General features: G+C 44.6%; 1 protein-coding gene across 3 annotated transcripts in view; it reads right to left on the reverse strand.

Annotated features, from left to right (window-relative positions):
- Positions 1–23,241: 23,241 nt before the first annotated feature.
- Positions 23,242–25,355, reverse strand: part of esyt2a (extended synaptotagmin-like protein 2a) — a 41,979-nt gene continuing 39,865 nt past the window's right edge. For all 3 annotated transcript variants that reach the window (XM_076981115.1, XM_076981116.1, XM_076981117.1), the window contains 3 exons: positions 24,684–24,789; positions 24,448–24,497; positions 23,242–24,331 (listed from right to left, as the gene is read on the reverse strand). In XM_076981115.1, the coding sequence (XP_076837230.1) occupies positions 24,286–24,331; positions 24,448–24,497; positions 24,684–24,789 (202 nt within the window). In that variant the 3' untranslated portion in view covers positions 23,242–24,285. The remainder of the gene's footprint in view (positions 24,332–24,447; positions 24,498–24,683; positions 24,790–25,355) is intronic.

Here is a 25,355-nt window from a genome sequence, read left to right on the forward strand (position 1 = left end):
CACGCTCACATGCGCACTTTTTTTTTACACGCGCACTTATTTTTATTTCACACGCGCAAATGTTTTTTTTCACACGCACATTTTTTTTATACGCGCACTTTTTTTTTCCACACGGGCATTTCTTTTTCACACGCGCACGCTCACATGGGCACTTTTTTTCACACGTGCATTTCTTTTTCACACGCGCACGCTCACATGTGCACTTTTTTTTAACACGCGCACTTATTTATTTTTTACGGCGGGTATGGTGACGTAACCACCGCGTGAATATACTGAGAGGCGGACCCAAGTGCCGGCTCGGTCTGGCACAATAAGATGCAGCCCTGACACACAAACACACATACATACATCTCTCATACCCACTCCACATACACTGGTCTCTCATACCCACTCCACATACACATAAACACCACAAAGACACAGACACAACTCTCATTCCCACTCCAGAAAGACACACACACACACAACTCTCATTCCCACTCCACACACACACACACACACACACACACAACTCTCATTCCCACTCCAGAAAGACACACACAAAACTCTCATTCCCACTCCACAAACACACACACAACCCACTCTCATACACACTCTTCACACACACACGTATACATACATCTCTCACACACGCGAGACAGACACATACATACCTAAGGAGGTGTTGTCATACACACAATACACTAAACTCTACACACATTACACTCTAGGGCACACCCTTCAGAATGGGGCAGATGGAGCAGAGGGGCTAGGGCACACCTTTTCAAGCCCTTTAGTATTTCCTTCAGGAAATGCAAGTCTAGTTAAAAAAATCTTTCACACGCGCACTTTTTTTTTCCACACGGGCATTTCTTTTTCACACGTGCACGCTCACATGGGCACTTTTTTTTTCACACGGACATTTCTTTTTCACACGCTCACATGCGCACTTTTTTTTTTTACACGCGCTTATTTTTATTTCACACGCGCAAATGTTTTTTTCACACGCACATTTTTTCATACGCGCACTTTTTTTTCCCACACGGGCATTTCTTTTTCACACGCGCACGCTCACATGGGCACTTTTTTTTTTCACACGGACATTTCTTTTTCACACGCTCACATGCGCACTTTTTTTTAACACGCGCACTTATTTATTTTTTACGGCGGGTATGGTGACGTAACCACCGCGTGAATATACTGAGAGGCGGACCCAAGTGCCGGCTCGGTCTGGCACAATAACAGATGGAGGAAAACTTGATAGGCCAGGTAGCGGCGCAGGAGATAGAAACTCGAATAAGTGACAGGAGTAGCAAGAGATACAAGAGAGAGAGGAAGGTGACGAGACACCTCACAAAACAGCACAACGGCAGAGAAAGCAGAGAAGGGCTGAAGTCGTGCCGGCATAACCAAAGCGAATCAGCAATGATCCGTCTCCACTAGCTTCCTTAAGAAGCCATGGCAACAGGTGAGACGGATCATTGCTGATTGCGTCGATGTAGTCTAGGGCTGACTTGGGTGCCCCTAGTGGGGGTAGAAAGTGTGGCATCCGAGCCAGCCCTGCAGCCCTGACACACAAACATACATCTCTCATACCCACTCCACATACACAAACACCACAAAGACACACACACAACTCTCATTCCCACTCCAGAAAGACACACACACACACACACACACCTCTCATTCCCACTCCGCAAACACACACACACACACACACACACAACTCTCATTCCCACTCCAGAAAGACACACACAAAACTCTCATTCCCACTCCACAAACACACACACACACACACACAACTCTCATTCCCACTCCACATACACTGGTCTCTCATACCCACTCCACATACACATAAACACCACAAAGACACAGACACAACTGTCATTCCCACTCCAGAAAGACACACACACACACACACACAACTCTCATTCCCACTCCACAAACACACACACACACAACTCTCATTCCCACTCCAGAAAGACACACACAAAACTCTCATTCCCACTCCACAAACACACACAACTCTCATTCCCACTCCAGAAAGACACACACACAACTCTCATTCCCACTCCACAAACACACACCCCACTCTCATACACACTCTTCACACACACACGTATACATACATCTCTCACACACACCAGACAGACACATACATACCTTGTCATACACACAATACACCATATACACTATACACAATACACTAAACTCTACACACATTACACTCTAGGGCACACCCTTCAGAATGGGGCAGAGGGGCTAGGGCACACCTTTTCAAGCCCTTTAGTATTTCCTTCAGGAAATGCAAGTCTAGTTAAAAAAATCTTTCACACGCGCACTTTTTTTTCCACACGGACATTTCTTTTTCACACGCTCACATGCGCACTTTTTTTTAACACGCGCACTTATTTATTTTTTACGGCGGGTATGGTGACGTAACCACCGCGTGAATATACTGAGAGGCGGACCCAAGTGCCGGCTCGGTCTGGCACAATAACAGATGGAGGAAAACTTGATAGGCCAGGTAGCGGCGCAGGAGATAGAAACTCGAATAAGTGACAGGAGTAGCAAGAGATACAAGAGAGAGAGGAAGGTGACGAGACACCTCACAAAACAGCACAACGGCAGAGAAAGCAGAGAAGGGCTGAAGTCGTGCCGGCATAACCAAAGCGAATCAGCAATGATCCGTCTCCACTAGCTTCCTTAAGAAGCCATGGCAACAGGTGAGACGGATCATTGCTGATTGCGTCGATGTAGTCTAGGGCTGACTTGGGTGCCCCTAGTGGGGGTAGAAAGTGTGGCATCCGAGCCAGCCCTGCAGCCCTGACACACAAACATACATCTCTCATACCCACTCCACATACACAAACACCACAAAGACACACACACAACTCTCATTCCCACTCCAGAAAGACACACACACACACACACACACCTCTCATTCCCACTCCGCAAACACACACACACACACACACACAACTCTCATTCCCACTCCAGAAAGACACACACAAAACTCTCATTCCCACTCCACAAACACACACACACACACACACAACTCTCATTCCCACTCCACATACACTGGTCTCTCATACCCACTCCACATACACATAAACACCACAAAGACACAGACACAACTGTCATTCCCACTCCAGAAAGACACACACACACACACACACAACTCTCATTCCCACTCCACAAACACACACACACACAACTCTCATTCCCACTCCAGAAAGACACACACAAAACTCTCATTCCCACTCCACAAACACACACAACTCTCATTCCCACTCCAGAAAGACACACACACAACTCTCATTCCCACTCCACAAACACACACCCCACTCTCATACACACTCTTCACACACACACGTATACATACATCTCTCACACACACCAGACAGACACATACATACCTTGTCATACACACAATACACCATATACACTATACACAATACACTAAACTCTACACACATTACACTCTAGGGCACACCCTTCAGAATGGGGCAGAGGGGCTAGGGCACACCTTTTCAAGCCCTTTAGTATTTCCTTCAGGAAATGCAAGTCTAGTTAAAAAAATCTTTCACACGCGCACTTTTTTTTCCACACGGACATTTCTTTTTCACACGCTCACATGCGCACTTTTTTTTTACACGCGCACTTATTTTTATTTCACACGCGCAAATGTTTTTTTTCACACGCACATTTTTTTTATACGCGCACTTTTTTTTTCCACACGGGCATTTCTTTTTCACACGCGCACGCTCACATGGGCACTTTTTTTCACACGTGCATTTCTTTTTCACACGCGCACGCTCACATGTGCACTTTTTTTTAACACGCGCACTTATTTATTTTTTACGGCGGGTATGGTGACGTAACCACCGCGTGAATATACTGAGAGGCGGACCCAAGTGCCGGCTCGGTCTGGCACAATAAGATGCAGCCCTGACACACAAACACACATACATACATCTCTCATACCCACTCCACATACACTGGTCTCTCATACCCACTCCACATACACATAAACACCACAAAGACACAGACACAACTCTCATTCCCACTCCAGAAAGACACACACACACACAACTCTCATTCCCACTCCACACACACACACACACACACACACACAACTCTCATTCCCACTCCAGAAAGACACACACAAAACTCTCATTCCCACTCCACAAACACACACACAACCCACTCTCATACACACTCTTCACACACACACGTATACATACATCTCTCACACACGCGAGACAGACACATACATACCTAAGGAGGTGTTGTCATACACACAATACACTAAACTCTACACACATTACACTCTAGGGCACACCCTTCAGAATGGGGCAGATGGAGCAGAGGGGCTAGGGCACACCTTTTCAAGCCCTTTAGTATTTCCTTCAGGAAATGCAAGTCTAGTTAAAAAAATCTTTCACACGCGCACTTTTTTTTTCCACACGGGCATTTCTTTTTCACACGTGCACGCTCACATGGGCACTTTTTTTTTCACACGGACATTTCTTTTTCACACGCTCACATGCGCACTTTTTTTTTTTACACGCGCTTATTTTTATTTCACACGCGCAAATGTTTTTTTCACACGCACATTTTTTCATACGCGCACTTTTTTTTCCCACACGGGCATTTCTTTTTCACACGCGCACGCTCACATGGGCACTTTTTTTTTTCACACGGACATTTCTTTTTCACACGCTCACATGCGCACTTTTTTTTAACACGCGCACTTATTTATTTTTTACGGCGGGTATGGTGACGTAACCACCGCGTGAATATACTGAGAGGCGGACCCAAGTGCCGGCTCGGTCTGGCACAATAACAGATGGAGGAAAACTTGATAGGCCAGGTAGCGGCGCAGGAGATAGAAACTCGAATAAGTGACAGGAGTAGCAAGAGATACAAGAGAGAGAGGAAGGTGACGAGACACCTCACAAAACAGCACAATGGCAGAGAAAGCAGAGAAGGGCTGAAGTCGTGCCGGCATAACCAAAGCGAATCAGCAATGATCCGTCTCCACTAGCTTCCTTAAGAAGCCATGGCAACAGGTGAGACGGATCATTGCTGATTGCGTCGATGTAGTCTAGGGCTGACTTGGGTGCCCCTAGTGGGGGTAGAAAGTGTGGCATCCGAGCCAGCCCTGCAGCCCTGACACACAAACATACATCTCTCATACCCACTCCACATACACAAACACCACAAAGACACACACACAACTCTCATTCCCACTCCAGAAAGACACACACACACACACACACACACACACACCTCTCATTCCCACTCCGCAAACACACACACACACACACACACACAACTCTCATTCCCACTCCAGAAAGACACATACAAAACTCTCATTCCCACTCCACAAACACACACACACACACACACAACTCTCATTCCCACTCCACATACACTGGTCTCTCATACCCACTCCACATACACATAAACACCACAAAGACACAGACACAACTGTCATTCCCACTCCAGAAAGACACACACACACACACACACACAACTCTCATTCCCACTCCACAAACACACACACACACAACTCTCATTCCCACTCCAGAAAGACACACACAAAACTCTCATTCCCACTCCACAAACACACACAACTCTCATTCCCACTCCAGAAAGACACACACACAACTCTCATTCCCACTCCACAAACACACACCCCACTCTCATACACACTCTTCACACACACACGTATACATACATCTCTCACACACACCAGACAGACACATACATACCTTGTCATACACACAATACACCATATACACTATACACAATACACTAAACTCTACACACATTACACTCTAGGGCACACCCTTCAGAATGGGGCAGAGGGGCTAGGGCACACCTTTTCAAGCCCTTTAGTATTTCCTTCAGGAAATGCAAGTCTAGTTAAAAAAATCTTTCACACGCGCACTTTTTTTTCCACACGGACATTTCTTTTTCACACGCTCACATGCGCACTTTTTTTTTACACGCGCACTTATTTTTATTTCACACGCGCAAATGTTTTTTTTCACACGCACATTTTTTTTATACGCGCACTTTTTTTTTCCACACGGGCATTTCTTTTTCACACGCGCACGCTCACATGGGCACTTTTTTTCACACGTGCATTTCTTTTTCACACGCGCACGCTCACATGTGCACTTTTTTTTAACACGCGCACTTATTTATTTTTTACGGCGGGTATGGTGACGTAACCACCGCGTGAATATACTGAGAGGCGGACCCAAGTGCCGGCTCGGTCTGGCACAATAAGATGCAGCCCTGACACACAAACACACATACATACATCTCTCATACCCACTCCACATACACTGGTCTCTCATACCCACTCCACATACACATAAACACCACAAAGACACAGACACAACTCTCATTCCCACTCCAGAAAGACACACACACACACAACTCTCATTCCCACTCCACACACACACACACACACACACACAACTCTCATTCCCACTCCAGAAAGACACACACAAAACTCTCATTCCCACTCCACAAACACACACACAACCCACTCTCATACACACTCTTCACACACACACGTATACATACATCTCTCACACACGCGAGACAGACACATACATACCTAAGGAGGTGTTGTCATACACACAATACACTAAACTCTACACACATTACACTCTAGGGCACACCCTTCAGAATGGGGCAGATGGAGCAGAGGGGCTAGGGCACACCTTTTCAAGCCCTTTAGTATTTCCTTCAGGAAATGCAAGTCTAGTTAAAAAAATCTTTCACACGCGCACTTTTTTTTCCCACACAGGCATTTCTTTTTCACACGTGCACGCTCACATGGGCACTTTTTTTTTCACACGGACATTTCTTTTTCACACGCTCACATGCGCACTTTTTTTTTTTACACGCGCACTTATTTTTATTTCACACGCGCAAATGTTTTTTTCACACGCACATTTTTTCATACGCGCACTTTTTTTTCCCACACGGGCATTTCTTTTTCACACGCGCACGCTCACATGGGCACTTTTTTTTTTCACACGGACATTTCTTTTTCACACGCTCACATGCGCACTTTTTTTTTTTACACGCGCACTTATTTTTATTTCACACGCGCAAATGTTTTTTTCACACGCACATTTTTTCATACGCGCACTTTTTTTTCCCACACGGGCATTTCTTTTTCACACGCGCACGCTCACATGGGCACTTTTTTTTCACACGGACATTTCTTTTTCACACGCTCACATGCGCACTTTTTTTTAACACGCGCACTTATTTATTTTTTACGGCGGGTATGGTGACGTAACCACCGCGTGAATATACTGAGAGGCGGACCCAAGTGCCGGCTCGGTCTGGCACAATAACAGATGGAGGAAAACTTGATAGGCCAGGTAGCGGCGCAGGAGATAGAAACTCGAATAAGTGACAGGAGTAGCAAGAGATACAAGAGAGAGAGGAAGGTGACGAGACACCTCACAAAACAGCACAACGGCAGAGAAAGCAGAGAAGGGCTGAAGTCGTGCCGGCATAACCAAAGCGAATCAGCAATGATCCGTCTCCACTAGCTTCCTTAAGAAGCCATGGCAACAGGTGAGACGGATCATTGCTGATTGCGTCGATGTAGTCTAGGGCTGACTTGGGTGCCCCTAGTGGGGGTAGAAAGTGTGGCATCCGAGCCAGCCCTGCAGCCCTGACACACAAACATACATCTCTCATACCCACTCCACATACACAAACACCACAAAGACACACACACAACTCTCATTCCCACTCCAGAAAGACACACACACACACACCTCTCATTCCCACTCCGCAAACACACACACACACACACACACAACTCTCATTCCCACTCCACATACACTGGTCTCTCATACCCACTCCACATACACATAAACACCACAAAGACACAGACACAACTGTCATTCCCACTCCAGAAAGACACACACACACACACACACACACACAACTCTCATTCCCACTCCACAAACACACACACACAACTCTCATTCCCACTCCAGAAAGACACACACAAAACTCTCATTCCCACTCCACAAACACACACACACACACACACAACTCTCATTCCCACTCCACATACACTGGTCTCTCATACCCACTCCACATACACATAAACACCACAAAGACACAGACACAACTGTCATTCCCACTCCAGAAAGACACACACACACACACACACACACACAACTCTCATTCCCACTCCACAAACACACACACACAACTCTCATTCCCACTCCAGAAAGACACACACAAAACTCTCATTCCCACTCCACAAACACACACACACACACACACAACTCTCATTCCCACTCCACATACACTGGTCTCTCATACCCACTCCACATACACATAAACACCACAAAGACACAGACACAACTGTCATTCCCACTCCAGAAAGACACACACACACACACACACACAACTCTCATTCCCACTCCACAAACACACACACACAACTCTCATTCCCACTCCAGAAAGACACACACAAAACTCTCATTCCCACTCCACAAACACACACAACTCTCATTCCCACTCCAGAAAGACACACACACAACTCTCATTCCCACTCCACAAACACACACCCCACTCTCATACACACTCTTCACACACACACGTATACATACATCTCTCACACACACCAGACAGACACATACATACCTTGTCATACACACAATACACCATATACACTATACACAATACACTAAACTCTACACACATTACACTCTAGGGCACACCCTTCAGAATGGGGCAGAGGGGCTAGGGCACACCTTTTCAAGCCCTTTAGTATTTCCTTCAGGAAATGCAAGTCTAGTTAAAAAAATCTTTCACACGCGCACTTTTTTTTCCACACGGACATTTCTTTTTCACACGCTCACATGCGCACTTTTTTTTTACACGCGCACTTATTTTTATTTCACACGCGCAAATGTTTTTTTTCACACGCACATTTTTTTTTATACGCGCACTTTTTTTTTCCACACGGGCATTTCTTTTTCACACGCGCACGCTCACATGGGCACTTTTTTTCACACGTGCATTTCTTTTTCACACGCGCACGCTCACATGTGCACTTTTTTTTAACACGCGCACTTATTTATTTTTTACGGCGGGTATGGTGACGTAACCACCGCGTGAATATACTGAGAGGCGGACCCAAGTGCCGGCTCGGTCTGGCACAATAAGATGCAGCCCTGACACACAAACACACATACATACATCTCTCATACCCACTCCACATACACTGGTCTCTCATACCCACTCCACATACACATAAACACCACAAAGACACAGACACAACTCTCATTCCCACTCCAGAAAGACACACACACACACAACTCTCATTCCCACTCCACACACACACACACACACAACTCTCATTCCCACTCCAGAAAGACACACACAAAACTCTCATTCCCACTCCACAAACACACACACAACCCACTCTCATACACACTCTTCACACACACACGTATACATACATCTCTCACACACGCGAGACAGACACATACATACCTAAGGAGGTGTTGTCATACACACAATACACTAAACTCTACACACATTACACTCTAGGGCACACCCTTCAGAATGGGGCAGATGGAGCAGAGGGGCTAGGGCACACCTTTTCAAGCCCTTTAGTATTTCCTTCAGGAAATGCAAGTCTAGTTAAAAAAATCTTTCACACGCGCACTTTTTTTTTCCACACGGGCATTTCTTTTTCACACGTGCACGCTCACATGGGCACTTTTTTTTTCACACGGACATTTCTTTTTCACACGCTCACATGCGCACTTTTTTTTTTTACACGCGCTTATTTTTATTTCACACGCGCAAATGTTTTTTTCACACGCACATTTTTTCATACGCGCACTTTTTTTTCCCACACGGGCATTTCTTTTTCACACGCGCACGCTCACATGGGCACTTTTTTTTTTCACACGGACATTTCTTTTTCACACGCTCACATGCGCACTTTTTTTTAACACGCGCACTTATTTATTTTTTACGGCGGGTATGGTGACGTAACCACCGCGTGAATATACTGAGAGGCGGACCCAAGTGCCGGCTCGGTCTGGCACAATAACAGATGGAGGAAAACTTGATAGGCCAGGTAGCGGCGCAGGAGATAGAAACTCGAATAAGTGACAGGAGTAGCAAGAGATACAAGAGAGAGAGGAAGGTGACGAGACACCTCACAAAACAGCACAACGGCAGAGAAAGCAGAGAAGGGCTGAAGTCGTGCCGGCATAACCAAAGCGAATCAGCAATGATCCGTCTCCACTAGCTTCCTTAAGAAGCCATGGCAACAGGTGAGACGGATCATTGCTGATTGCGTCGATGTAGTCTAGGGCTGACTTGGGTGCCCCTAGTGGGGGTAGAAAGTGTGGCATCCGAGCCAGCCCTGCAGCCCTGACACACAAACATACATCTCTCATACCCACTCCACATACACAAACACCACAAAGACACACACACAACTCTCATTCCCACTCCAGAAAGACACACACACACACACACACACCTCTCATTCCCACTCCGCAAACACACACACACACACACACACAACTCTCATTCCCACTCCAGAAAGACACACACAAAACTCTCATTCCCACTCCACAAACACACACACACACACACACAACTCTCATTCCCACTCCACATACACTGGTCTCTCATACCCACTCCACATACACATAAACACCACAAAGACACAGACACAACTGTCATTCCCACTCCAGAAAGACACACACACACACACACACAACTCTCATTCCCACTCCACAAACACACACACACACAACTCTCATTCCCACTCCAGAAAGACACACACAAAACTCTCATTCCCACTCCACAAACACACACAACTCTCATTCCCACTCCAGAAAGACACACACACAACTCTCATTCCCACTCCACAAACACACACCCCACTCTCATACACACTCTTCACACACACACGTATACATACATCTCTCACACACACCAGACAGACACATACATACCTTGTCATACACACAATACACCATATACACTATACACAATACACTAAACTCTACACACATTACACTCTAGGGCACACCCTTCAGAATGGGGCAGAGGGGCTAGGGCACACCTTTTCAAGCCCTTTAGTATTTCCTTCAGGAAATGCAAGTCTAGTTAAAAAAATCTTTCACACGCGCACTTTTTTTTCCACACGGACATTTCTTTTTCACACGCTCACATGCGCACTTTTTTTTTACACGCGCACTTATTTTTATTTCACACGCGCAAATGTTTTTTTTCACACGCACATTTTTTTTATACGCGCACTTTTTTTTTCCACACGGGCATTTCTTTTTCACACGCGCACGCTCACATGGGCACTTTTTTTCACACGTGCATTTCTTTTTCACACGCGCACGCTCACATGTGCACTTTTTTTTAACACGCGCACTTATTTATTTTTTACGGCGGGTATGGTGACGTAACCACCGCGTGAATATACTGAGAGGCGGACCCAAGTGCCGGCTCGGTCTGGCACAATAAGATGCAGCCCTGACACACAAACACACATACATACATCTCTCATACCCACTCCACATACACTGGTCTCTCATACCCACTCCACATACACATAAACACCACAAAGACACAGACACAACTCTCATTCCCACTCCAGAAAGACACACACACACACAACTCTCATTCCCACTCCACACACACACACACACACACACACAACTCTCATTCCCACTCCAGAAAGACACACACAAAACTCTCATTCCCACTCCACAAACACACACACAACCCACTCTCATACACACTCTTCACACACACACGTATACATACATCTCTCACACACGCGAGACAGACACATACATACCTAAGGAGGTGTTGTCATACACACAATACACTAAACTCTACACACATTACACTCTAGGGCACACCCTTCAGAATGGGGCAGATGGAGCAGAGGGGCTAGGGCACACCTTTTCAAGCCCTTTAGTATTTCCTTCAGGAAATGCAAGTCTAGTTAAAATCTTTCACACGCGCACTTTTTTTTCCCACACGGGCATTTCTTTTTCACACGTGCACGCTCACATGGGCACTTTTTTTTTCACACGGACATTTCTTTTTCACACGCTCACATGCGCACTTTTTTTTTTTACACGCGCACTTATTTTTATTTCACACGCGCAAATGTTTTTTTCACACGCACATTTTTTCATACGCGCACTTTTTTTTCCCACACGGGCATTTCTTTTTCACACGCGCACGCTCACATGGGCACTTTTTTTTAACACGCGCACTTATTTTTTACGGCGGGTATGGTGACGTAACCACCGCGTGAATATACTGAGAGGCGGACCCAAGTGCCGGCTCGGTCTGGCACAATAAGATGCAGCCCTGACACACAAACACACATACATACATCTCTCATACCCACTCCGCAAACACACACACACAAACACACACAACTCTCATTCCCACTCCGCAAACACACACACACACACACACACACACACACACACACACACACACACACAACTCTCATTCCCACTCCACAAACACACACACACACACACAACTCTCATTCCCACTCCACATACACTGGTCTCTCATACCCACTCCACATACACATAAACACCACAAAGACACAGACACAACTGTCATTCCCACTCCAGAAAGACACACACACACAACTCTCATTCCCACTCCACACACACACACACACAACTCTCATTCCCACTCCAGAAAGACACACACAAAACTCTCATTCCCACTCCACAAACACACACACAACCCACTCTCATACACACTCTTCACACACACACGTATACATACATCTCTCACATACGCGAGACAGACACATACATACCTAAGGAGGTGTTGTCATACATACAATACACAATACACTAAACTCTACACACATTACACTCTAGGGCACACCCTTCAGAATGGGGCAGATGGAGCAGAGGGGCTAGGGCACACCTTTTCAAGCCCTTTAGTATTTCCTTCAGGAAATGCAAGTCTAGTTAAAAAAATCTTTCACACGCGCACTTTTTTTTTCCACACGGGCATTTCTTTTTTACACGTGCACGCTCACATGGGCACTTTTTTTTCACACGGACATTTCTTTTTCACACGCTCACATGCGCACTTTTTTTTTTACACGCGCTTATTTTTATTTCACACGCGCAAATGTTTTTTTCACACGCACATTTTTTCATACGCGCACTTTTTTTTCCCACACGGGCATTTCTTTTTCACACGCGCACGCTCACATGGGCACTTTTTTTTAACACGCGCACTTATTTATTTTTTACGGCGGGTATGGTGACGTAACCACCGCGTGAATATACTGAGAGGCGGACCCAAGTGCCGGCTCGGTCTGGCACAATAAGATGCAGCCCTGACACACAAACACACATACATACATCTCTCATACCCACTCCGCAAACACACACACACAAACACACACACACACACACACACACAACTCTCATTCCCACTCCGCAAACACACACACACACACACACACACACACACCTCTCATTCCCACTCCAGAAAGACACACACACAACTCTCATTCCCACTCCACATACACATAAACACCACAAAGACACAGACACAACTGTCATTCCCACTCCAGAAAGACACACACACACACACAACTCTCATTCCCACTCCACACACACACACACACAACTCTCATTCCCACTCCAGAAAGACACACACAAAACTCTCATTCCCACTCCACAAACACAACCCACTCTCATACACACTCTTCACACACACACACGTATACATACATCTCTCACATACGCGAGACAGACACATACATACCTAAGGAGGTGTTGTCATACATACAATACACAATACACTAAACTCTACACACATTACACTCTAGGGCACACCCTTCAGAATGGGGCAGATGGAGCAGAGGGGCTAGGGCACACCTTTTCAAGCCCTTTAGTATTTCCTTCAGGAAATGCAAGTCTAGTTAAAAAAATCTTTCACACGCGCACTTTTTTTTTTTCCACACGGGCATTTCTTTTTTACACGTGCACGCTCACATGGGCACTTTTTTTTCACACGGACATTTCTTTTTCACACGCTCACATGCGCACTTTTTTTTTTTACACGCGCTTATTTTTATTTCACACGCGCAAATGTTTTTTTCACACGCACATTTTTTCATACGCGCACTTTTTTTTCCCACACGGGCATTTCTTTTTCACACGCGCACGCTCACACGCGCACTTTTTTTTCCACACGGACATTTCTTTTTCACACGCTCACATGCGCACTTTTTTTTTTTACACGCGCACTTATTTTTATTTCACACGCGCAAATGTTTTTTTCACACGCACATTTTTTCATACGCGCACTTTTTTTTCCCACACGGGCATTTCTTTTTCACACGCGCACGCTCACATGGGCACTTTTTTTTCACACGGACATTTCTTTTTCACACGCTCACATGCGCACTTTTTTTTAACACGCGCACTTATTTATTTTTTACGGCGGGTATGGTGACGTAACCACCGCGTGAATATACTGAGAGGCGGACCCAAGTGCCGGCTCGGTCTGGCACAATAACAGATGGAGGAAAACTTGATAGGCCAGGTAGCGGCGCAGGAGATAGAAACTCGAATAAGTGACAGGAGTAGCAAGAGATACAAGAGAGAGAGGAAGGTGACGAGACACCTCACAAAACAGCACAACGGCAGAGAAAGCAGAGAAGGGCTGAAGTCGTGCCGGCATAACCAAAGCGAATCAGCAATGATCCGTCTCCACTAGCTTCCTTAAGAAGCCATGGCAACAGGTGAGACGGATCATTGCTGATTGCGTCGATGTAGTCTAGGGCTGACTTGGGTGCCCCTAGTGGGGGTAGAAAGTGTGGCATCCGAGCCAGCCCTGCAGCCCTGACACACAAACATACATCTCTCATACCCACTCCACATACACAAACACCACAAAGACACACACACAACTCTCATTCCCACTCCAGAAAGACACACACACACACACACACACACACAACTCTCATTCCCACTCCGCAAACACACACACACACACACACAACTCTCATTCCCACTCCAGAAAGACACACAAAACTCTCATTCCCACTCCACAAACACACACACACACACACACACACAACTCTCATTCCCACTCCACATACACTGGTCTCTCATACCCACTCCACATACACATAAACACCACAAAGACACAGACACAACTGTCATTCCCACTCCAGAAAGACACACACACACACACACACAACTCTCATTCCCACTCCACAAACACACACACACACAACTCTCATTCCCACTCCAGAAAGACACACACAAAACTCTCATTCCCACTCCACAAACACACACAACTCTCATTCCCACTCCAGAAAGACACACACACAACTCTCATTCCCACTCCACAAACACACACCCCACTCTCATACACACTCTTCACACACACACGTATACATACATCTCTCACACACACCAGACAGACACATACATACCTTGTCATACACACAATACACCATATACACTATACACAATACACTAAACTCTACACACATTACACTCTAGGGCACACCCTTCAGAATGGGGCAGAGGGGCTAGGGCACACCTTTTCAAGCCCTTTAGTATTTCCTTCAGGAAATGCAAGTCTAGTTAAAAAAATCTTTCACACGCGCACTTTTTTTTCCACACGGACATTTCTTTTTCACACGCTCACATGCGCACTTTTTTTTTACACGCGCACTTATTTTTATTTCACACGCGCAAATGTTTTTTTTCACACGCACATTTTTTTTATACGCGCACTTTTTTTTTCCACACGGGCATTTCTTTTTCACACGCGCACGCTCACATGGGCACTTTTTTTCACACGTGCATTTCTTTTTCACACGCGCACGCTCACATGTGCACTTTTTTTTAACACGCGCACTTATTTATTTTTTACGGCGGGTATGGTGACGTAACCACCGCGTGAATATACTGAGAGGCGGACCCAAGTGCCGGCTCGGTCTGGCACAATAAGATGCAGCCCTGACACACAAACACACATACATACATCTCTCATACCCACTCCACATACACTGGTCTCTCATACCCACTCCACATACACATAAACACCACAAAGACACAGACACAACTCTCATTCCCACTCCAGAAAGACACACACACACACAACTCTCATTCCCACTCCACACACACACACACACACACACACACACAACTCTCATTCCCACTCCAGAAAGACACACACAAAACTCTCATTCCCACTCCACAAACACACACACAACCCACTCTCATACACACTCTTCACACACACACGTATACATACATCTCTCACACACGCGAGACAGACACATACATACCTAAGGAGGTGTTGTCATACACACAATACACTAAACTCTACACACATTACACTCTAGGGCACACCCTTCAGAATGGGGCAGATGGAGCAGAGGGGCTAGGGCACACCTTTTCAAGCCCTTTAGTATTTCCTTCAGGAAATGCAAGTCTAGTTAAAAAAATCTTTCACACGCGCACTTTTTTTTCCCACACGGGCATTTCTTTTTCACACGTGCACGCTCACATGGGCACTTTTTTTTTTCACACGGACATTTCTTTTTCACACGCTCACATGCGCACTTTTTTTTTTTACACGCGCACTTATTTTTATTTCACACGCGCAAATGTTTTTTTCACACGCACATTTTTTCATACGCGCACTTTTTTTTTCCCACACGGGCATTTCTTTTTCACACGTGCACGCTCACATGGGCACTTTTTTTAACACGCGCACTTATTTTTTACGGCGGGTATGGTGACGTAACCACCGCGTGAATATACTGAGAGGCGGACCCAAGTGCCGGCTCGGTCTGGCACAATAACAGATGGAGGAAAACTTGATAGGCCAGGTAGCGGCGCAGGAGATAGAAACTCGAATAAGTGACAGGAGTAGCAAGAGATACAAGAGAGAGAGGAAGGTGACGAGACACCTCACAAAACAGCACAACGGCAGAGAAAGCAGAGAAGGGCTGAAGTCGTGCCGGCATAACCAAAGCGAATCAGCAATGATCCGTCTCCACTAGCTTCCTTAAGAAGCCATGGCAACAGGTGAGACGGATCATTGCTGATTGCGTCGATGTAGTCTAGGGCTGACTCGGGTGCCCCTAGTGGGGGTAGAAAGTGTGGCATCCGAGCCAGCCCTGCAGCCCTGACACACAAACATACATCTCTCATACCCACTCCACATACACTGGTCTCTCATACCCACTCCACATACACAAACACCACAAAGACACACACACAACTCTCATTCCCACTCCAGAAAGACACACACACACACAACTCTCATTCCCACTCCAGAAAGACACACACAACTCTCATTCCCACTCCACATACACTGGTCTCTCATACCCACTCCACATACACTGGTCTCTCATACCCACTCCACATACACTGGTCTCTCATACCCACTCCACATACACAAACACCACAAAGACACACACACAACTCTCATTCCCACTCCAGAAAGACACACACACACACACACACACACACACACACACACACACACACACAACTCTCATTCCCACTCCAGAAAGACACACACACATCTCTCATTCCCACTCCACATACACTGGTATCTCATACCCACTCCACATACACATAAACACCACAAAGACACAGACACAACTCTCATTCCCACTCCAGAAAGACACACACACACAACTCTCATTCCCACTCCACAAACACACACACACACACACACAACTCTCATTAACACTCCAGAAAGACACACACAAAACTCTCATTCCCACTCCACAAACACACACAACTCTCATTCCCACTCCACAAACACACACCCCACTCTCATACACACTCTTCACACACACACGTATACATACATCTCTCACACACACCAGACAGACACATACATACCTTGTCATACACACAATACACCATATACACTATACACAAAACTCTACACACATTACACTCTAGGGCACACCCTTCAGAATGGGGCAGATGGAGCAGAGGGGCTAGGGCACACCTTTTCAAGCCCTTTAGTATTTCCTTCAGGAAATGCAAGTCTAGTTAAAAAAATCTTTCACACGCGCACTTTTTTTTCCACACGGACATTTCTTTTTCACACGCTCACATGCGCACTTTTTTTTTTACACGCGCACTTATTTTTATTTCACACGCGCAAATGTTTTTTTCACACGCACATTTTTTCATACGCGCACTTTTTTTTCCACACGGGCATTTCTTTTCCACACGCGCACGCTCACATGGGCACTTTTTTTAACATGCGCACTTATTTATTTTTTACATCGGGTATGGTGACGTAACCACCGCGTGAATATACTGAGAGGCGGACCCAAGTGCTGGCTCGGTCTGGCACAATAAGATGCAGCCCTGACACACAAACACACATACATACATCTCTCATACCCACTCCACATACACTGGTCTCTCATACCCACTCTACATACACATAAACACCACAAAGACACACACGCAACTCTCATTCCAACTCCAGAAAGACACACAAACTCTCATTCCCACTCCACAAACACACAACCCACTCTCATACACACTCTTCACACACACACGTATACATACATCTCTCACACATGCCAGACAGACACATACATACCTAAGGAGGTGTTGTCATACACACAATACACCATATACACTATACACAATACACTAAACTCTACACACATTACACTCTAGGGCACACCCTTCAGAATGGGGCAGATGGAGCAGAGGGGCTAGGGCACACCTTTTCAAGCCCTTTAGTATTTCCTTCAGGAAATGCAAGTCTAATTAAAAAAATCTTTCACACGCGCACTTTTTTTTCCACACGGACATTTCTTTTTCACACGCTCACACGCGCAATTTTTTTTTTCACACGCACATTTTTTCATACGCGCACTTTTTTTTCCACACGGGCATTTCTTTTTCAGACGCGCACGCTCACATGTGCACTTTTTTAAAATACGCGCACTTATTTATTTTTTAGGTCGGGTATGGTGACGTAACCACCGCGTGAATATACTGAGAGGCGGACCCAAGTGCCGGCTCGGTCTGGCACAATAAGATGTGGGAATAGTAAATGCGGAGTTAACGCATACACACACAGTGGCAAAAACACCAACACAAAATGACGCGGAAAAACAATGCGCAAAATGAAATTAACCTTGAACACTCGGTAGAAAAGGGAAACAAAAACAACGCGGAGGACTCAACCGTATATACTCAGGAGAAAACCAACAAAAACGATGCGAAAACTCACGCATGAAAAGCAAAACTCACCCGTAGCGAGAGGGTGGAAAAAATAACAAAGGCAACTAAAAAGACGCAGAAAAAACTCGTCACGCAAAACCGAAATAAGAACACCAGGGGAAGAATCTGGCTACAGGCAAAAACACCGGAACAAAACAAAACCTTCCCAAAATAAATGAATAACGGATAGGAAGAGAAACAGATGGAGGAAAACTTGATAGGCCAGGTAGCGGCGCAGGAGATAGAAACTCGAATAAGTGACAGGAGTAGCAAGAGATACAAGAGAGAGAGGAAGGTGACGAGACACCTCACAAAACAGCACAACGGCAGAGAAATCAGAGAAGGGCTGAAGTCGTGCCGGCATAACCAAAGCGAATAGGCAATGAGCCGTCTCCACTAGCTTCCTTAAGAAGCCATGGCAACAGGTGAGACGGATCATTGCTGATTGCGTCGATGTAGTCTAGGGCTGACTCGGGTGCCCCTAGTGGGGGTAGAAAGTGTGGCATCCGAGCCAGCCCTGCAGCCCTGACACACAAACATACATCTCTCATACCCACTCCACATACACACAAACACTGGTCTCTCATACCCACTCCACCAGGGGCACAGATGGCACTGGGGACGGGGGGGGAAATGCCCCCCCAGATTTATATTGACCCCATCCGATATCTAGCATCTAGATTTCGTGTCCCCCTCACTTCAGAATTTCCATCTGCGCCCATGCACTCCACATACACATAAACACCACAAAGACACACACACAAACACAACTCTCATTCCCACTCCACAAACACACACCACTCTCATACACACTCCATTCACACACACGTATACATACATCTCTCACACACGCCAGACAGACACATACATACCTAAGGAGGTGTTGTCATACACACAATACACCATATACACTATACACAATACACTAAACTCTACACACATTACACTCTAGGGCACACCCTTCAGAATGGGGCAGATGGAGCAGAGGGGCTAGGGCACACCTTTTCAAGCCCTTTAGTATTTCCTTCAGGAAATGCAACTCTAGTTTAAATTTTTCATACGCGCACTTTTTTTTTTTTCACACGCTCACTTTTTAATTTTATTATTTTTTTCACACGCGCACTTTGTTATTTTTTTACACGCGCGGCGACACGGGCGCGGAATGGGCCAGCTGATGCGGCCTGAAGGTATGCAGCGGAGATCAGAAAAACAGAAAAACCAACTTGTCCAGGAAAATCCGTGCCGGACTACGAAAACATACAGCAGCTGTGTCACTTATTAATACAAGTAGTCATGAACTGGAAAAGCCTCGTCCATACTAATGCCACATTAATTATATCTCCCTGTTTGTATGAGTCAAGAGAGAGACGCCAGTTGCACACCGACACTGCTGAGGGTCTAACTCATCATGCGATTCCTCCGCGACACGGTTCACACTACTGAAACGTGAAAAAACAAGTCCGCATTGCCGTAAAGATGGCCCTTTCGTCCGGTTCCGGAGGTCGTTTCATCCGTCAGTGGGCCCGTTGCCAGAGCGCTTACGAATCCGTAGCAACGGAGCAATATAAACCGGAAATCAGGGGGCAGTAGAGAGTCAGAAGCATCGGGAGTACACCAATTCGGGAAAATCAATGAAGAAGAGTACTGGACTTTTAAAAATGACGCTCGAGTTAGAAGAGAAACTTTGCGAGTTGGTTAGAGGCTACATTCTGCTACGGTGCCAGGTCATCGCGATAAACAGCGATGCAAAAACAGCTGGGAGGAGATTGCTGGTGCGCTGGTGCCGGAAATTTGACTATACTGCCCTCTAGAGGATGTATTAAAAAAAATCATAACAACGTTGGAAACGGAAAGAGGTATAGTGGCCCCCTACGGAGGCTACGTTTGGTACGGACGGACGAAATTCGTCCGTGTCCGGAGGTATAAAGCAGGCTATATATAAGCCAGGGTCTAAACCAGGGGTCGGCAACATATGGCACGCGTGCACGCCGAGGCATAATCACTGGCACGCGCGGCACGCTGGACCAGCATCAGCAAAAAAATTAATAGTAAAAAATCTCAGACAGAGAGCACGATCCTTCAATTGAAATCGCTCCTCAACGCTTTGCACTCAGCTCCCGCCACAGACCCATGTTTAAATGTGTTTAAATAACCCTAACTCCCGCACGGCGCTGAGTGTGACATAAGCCGCGTCAAGGCTGGATTATTTAATTTATGGAATATACTTTCGCGAGTGACCATATCGATCGCGATATAATACTTAATATATATATTAAGGGGGGGGGGGGGGGGTGGCGAACATCTCACGTTCGCCACCCCCCCCCCCCCCGCTCAACAATTAACGTTCGCCACCCCCCCGTCAAAACAACTCTCACACTCTGACATGAATCCAAAACTTGAGAGCCCTATATCACACACATACACGCACACACATACATATATACGCCAGTCTGCTCCCAGGCCACTTTTTCTCCCCAGTCCGCCCCTGAATTAGACCTACTATAAATAGTTAAAATGTAACCGAGGAGCTAGGAATTAAGGTACCATCTCAAAGGAACTTGAACTTACGCTCATCAGTAGTTCTCTCATGGTCCAATTGATTTCGTATGTCGCAGAAAGCAGAAGCGTCGTCGGTCGTTTTAAACAGCGGCCGCTCCTTTTATAGTCACTTTAATTGTGACGTCACCAGTGTTGTCAGTAACGCGGTTCTTAGCAACGCATTACTTAGTAACCAGAGAGAGAAGGTTAATGCTGCAGGCCGGAGCCCCGGTGGGCGTGGGTAAAGGGCGGAGCATATGTCAATCATTTTTGACTGCAGCCAATCAGATACTAGACTTTCGTTGTCAATCAACTTTTATTAAGCCAATGATCAGCCAGAGTTAGCTGTCATTAATTTTTACTGCAGCCAATCATCTGAACAGATCTGCCAAAAGAAGGCGGAAACTGCACGGAGAAGCTCTTTAAACAGAAGTATATGCCGCTCTTACACAAAAGTACTTCTCACTTGTTATTCTGGAACGGCACTTTAATGTTTTTTTTTCCTTTATTGCACGTATTGCATTATTTGTACATTTTATATATATATATATATATATATATATATATATATATATAATGTACAAATAATTTCTGTGGCAGAGGCCTGGGAAATTAAAGAAAAAGTATACCATCTAAAATGGTATTAAAAAACATCTTCTGATTTACTTCAATTCTTCTTATTCTTCCAATATCCTGAGCAAAACTCCCAAAATTAAACAACATTTTTGGTCAGAATTTCCAGTGTTCTGCACTCATCTATTGGTCTGTGTAGTAGACTGGTGGAAAAATAAACAAGATGTTGAAGTTTATGATTATGTTCATTGATTCATTCATCATTCAAACTAAAATTAATATTTCTCATGTTAAATACTGAAATGCGATTAAAATGCAATAAATTTTGATTAATTACAAAGCTTCTGATTAATTATTGTTTTAATCGCATCCCACCCCTAATATATATATATATATATATATATATATATATATATATATATATATATATATATATATATATATATATATATATATTATTGATTCCATTTGATTTTGTAAGAACTGAGTAAATGTATATCTGCATTGCAGGAAGGGTGTTTTGATAAGAACCACTAATGAGATGAGAACCACCAATCACCAATCATTAGCTGTTGGTCATGATTCAAATTCCAAACCAACAGAAGGTAGAAGCGCAAAATGAGGGGATGTTGAGTCTATTGTAACGAGCAGTGTTGAAACAGACCGTCCAAAATGAAATGTTAATGAAAGCTGTAGATGCCTCTGGTAAAAGAAGCACATCAGATGGTCACTGGCAAGACCTTCACTTTAAATGCTCTGCCAAGAGACAAAGACAACTCAAATGTTTTATGGCACAGTGTTGCCGGTATATTTTTAGTGCTTTTTATTTAATTATGTTGATGATGCATACAAAATAACATCATTGGAGGCTGACAGTAGTTTTATCTTTTGCTTGTTGCCATATGTGATGGGCTTTACGGGCTCATCTGATACACCAGAGTAAGGCACAAAAAGTATAAACATACATATATACACACATACACCCCTTGAACAAGCAAGCTTGCCACACAGGAGTATTTCAACAGCATTTTGTTCTAATCTCAAACCATGTGATAATTATTATAATAAACAAACCCCTTATTTATAAAGACAAAATAAAATGGAAATTAGCAGAGAGCCACTCTAGCTGGAGAGTAGAACATAGGCCACAGAAGGGAACAACGAATGACCTTAAAAATGTTTATACACATTTGATAAAATATCCTGCAGGTGAACAGTAGATCGCATCTTGCTAGTGTGCGTGTTTGGAATGATCCATGACTACTTGACACTAAGGCTAATATATGTGCTTAATATGATTAGGATTTTGTTACATGGTAAATATGGAATTATGATACAGGGATGTACAGGACCTCGAGTAACTTGGTGAACACACACATGCGCACACAGTCATAAAGGTGTGTGTATGGTTTAAGACAAAATATTAATGCCTTCTGATACACACTGGCAGCTGGCATTTCTTTTCCATTTTATGCATATATGGTTTATAATAATTTATTTTTTTATGATTTACCAATATTTAACAATGGAGACATTTTGTTTAGTTTAAAGACTTCCGGGAAATGGATTTACAGGTTGTCTAAAGCTCAACAAAAATTCCCTCACTCATTCACTCTCTCCGACAAGTACACTGATACATATTCAGTTTTTTTTATATATATTGCACATAACCTCAGATAATCTGAAGCAAACCTGTCTGGAAATCAGCATAAAAATATCTTGTTAAAACAGAGTTTGTGTATATCCATATTATATATATATATATATATATATATATATGATGGGCCAGTCACACTTCCAAAAGGCTGACGTAGTGCAGATTCCATGCAGGCAGGATGGGTGAGACTTCTCATCAAATCAAAGCAGATTTCTTCAATCCGTCCTCACTCAGTTCATACCTGCCATCACACACCAACATAATGACTGCAATTAACCATACCAAACTAACCAAAGTGATGTCTCAGGGTGAATTATGGTTTGCTAACATAAAGGAGTAAAATAATAAATGTCTCACCACTGGGTTATGCTCTTTGACATGTCTATTGATGACAAATCCAGCAACACCTAACAAACAAAAGAAAGAGAACTTGATTAAGTTTGTACAAAATTATGAACCATGAACAAAATCAAAAGCTATAATTGTTACAATTTTCCCATTGTCTTTCCTACATATCATTAACTCTCACTCTCCCTCCCCCACCCTCCATCACTCACTCTCTCACCCTCCCTCACTCGCCCTCCATCACTCACCTTGCCCAGAAGACCTTTGTGCTTGGACAAAATTCCTCCTCCATTCTTCACCGCTACATCCAAAGTCCTCTTGTACCACTCTACCTGTGGCACGCTGAACTCAAATCTAACACAAACACACAAAAAACATTGGTACTTCTGAGTACATGCACACAAACACTAAAAAATAATACATGAACATCCATTTGTTTTTAGTCCAAAAACTAGTGGAGAAGAAAACTAGTCAAAACATAGGCTATGATTTCATTGTTTTCTGACCCTCATGGAGTTTCCCTTATTTGCACATCACCTGTATAGCATAGCTTGTGGGACAGAGAGAACGGTGCCGTGGAGAGCAGATTTTCAGGAATGTATTTGCCCTTTGCCCTATGGAATGGGGCCCTATGGAATGTTTTTGCCCTTGGGAAGTACAGTGCACTGAAAGACGAAAGAGTGGCCGTGGCAATTTGCTGTTTCCTTTGAACTATTACTGACCCTACAAAAACTCCCCATCAAACTAGTAAATGCTAACAAGCTATAAAGAAACATTTAATATGTTTGAAAACTAGCCAGCCAGCAGAGTAGCATATTTAAAGGTGATGCATCAGACGACATGTACAGATTATGCAGTTTTTTTAAATAAAACATAGAAAATCAAATGGTATGCCTTTTCAAAAATATTTAGTATTTTAT

The sequence above is a fragment of the Brachyhypopomus gauderio genome, chromosome 19 (assembly GCF_052324685.1).
Source record: "Brachyhypopomus gauderio isolate BG-103 chromosome 19, BGAUD_0.2, whole genome shotgun sequence".
NCBI lineage: Eukaryota > Metazoa > Chordata > Actinopteri > Gymnotiformes > Hypopomidae > Brachyhypopomus > Brachyhypopomus gauderio.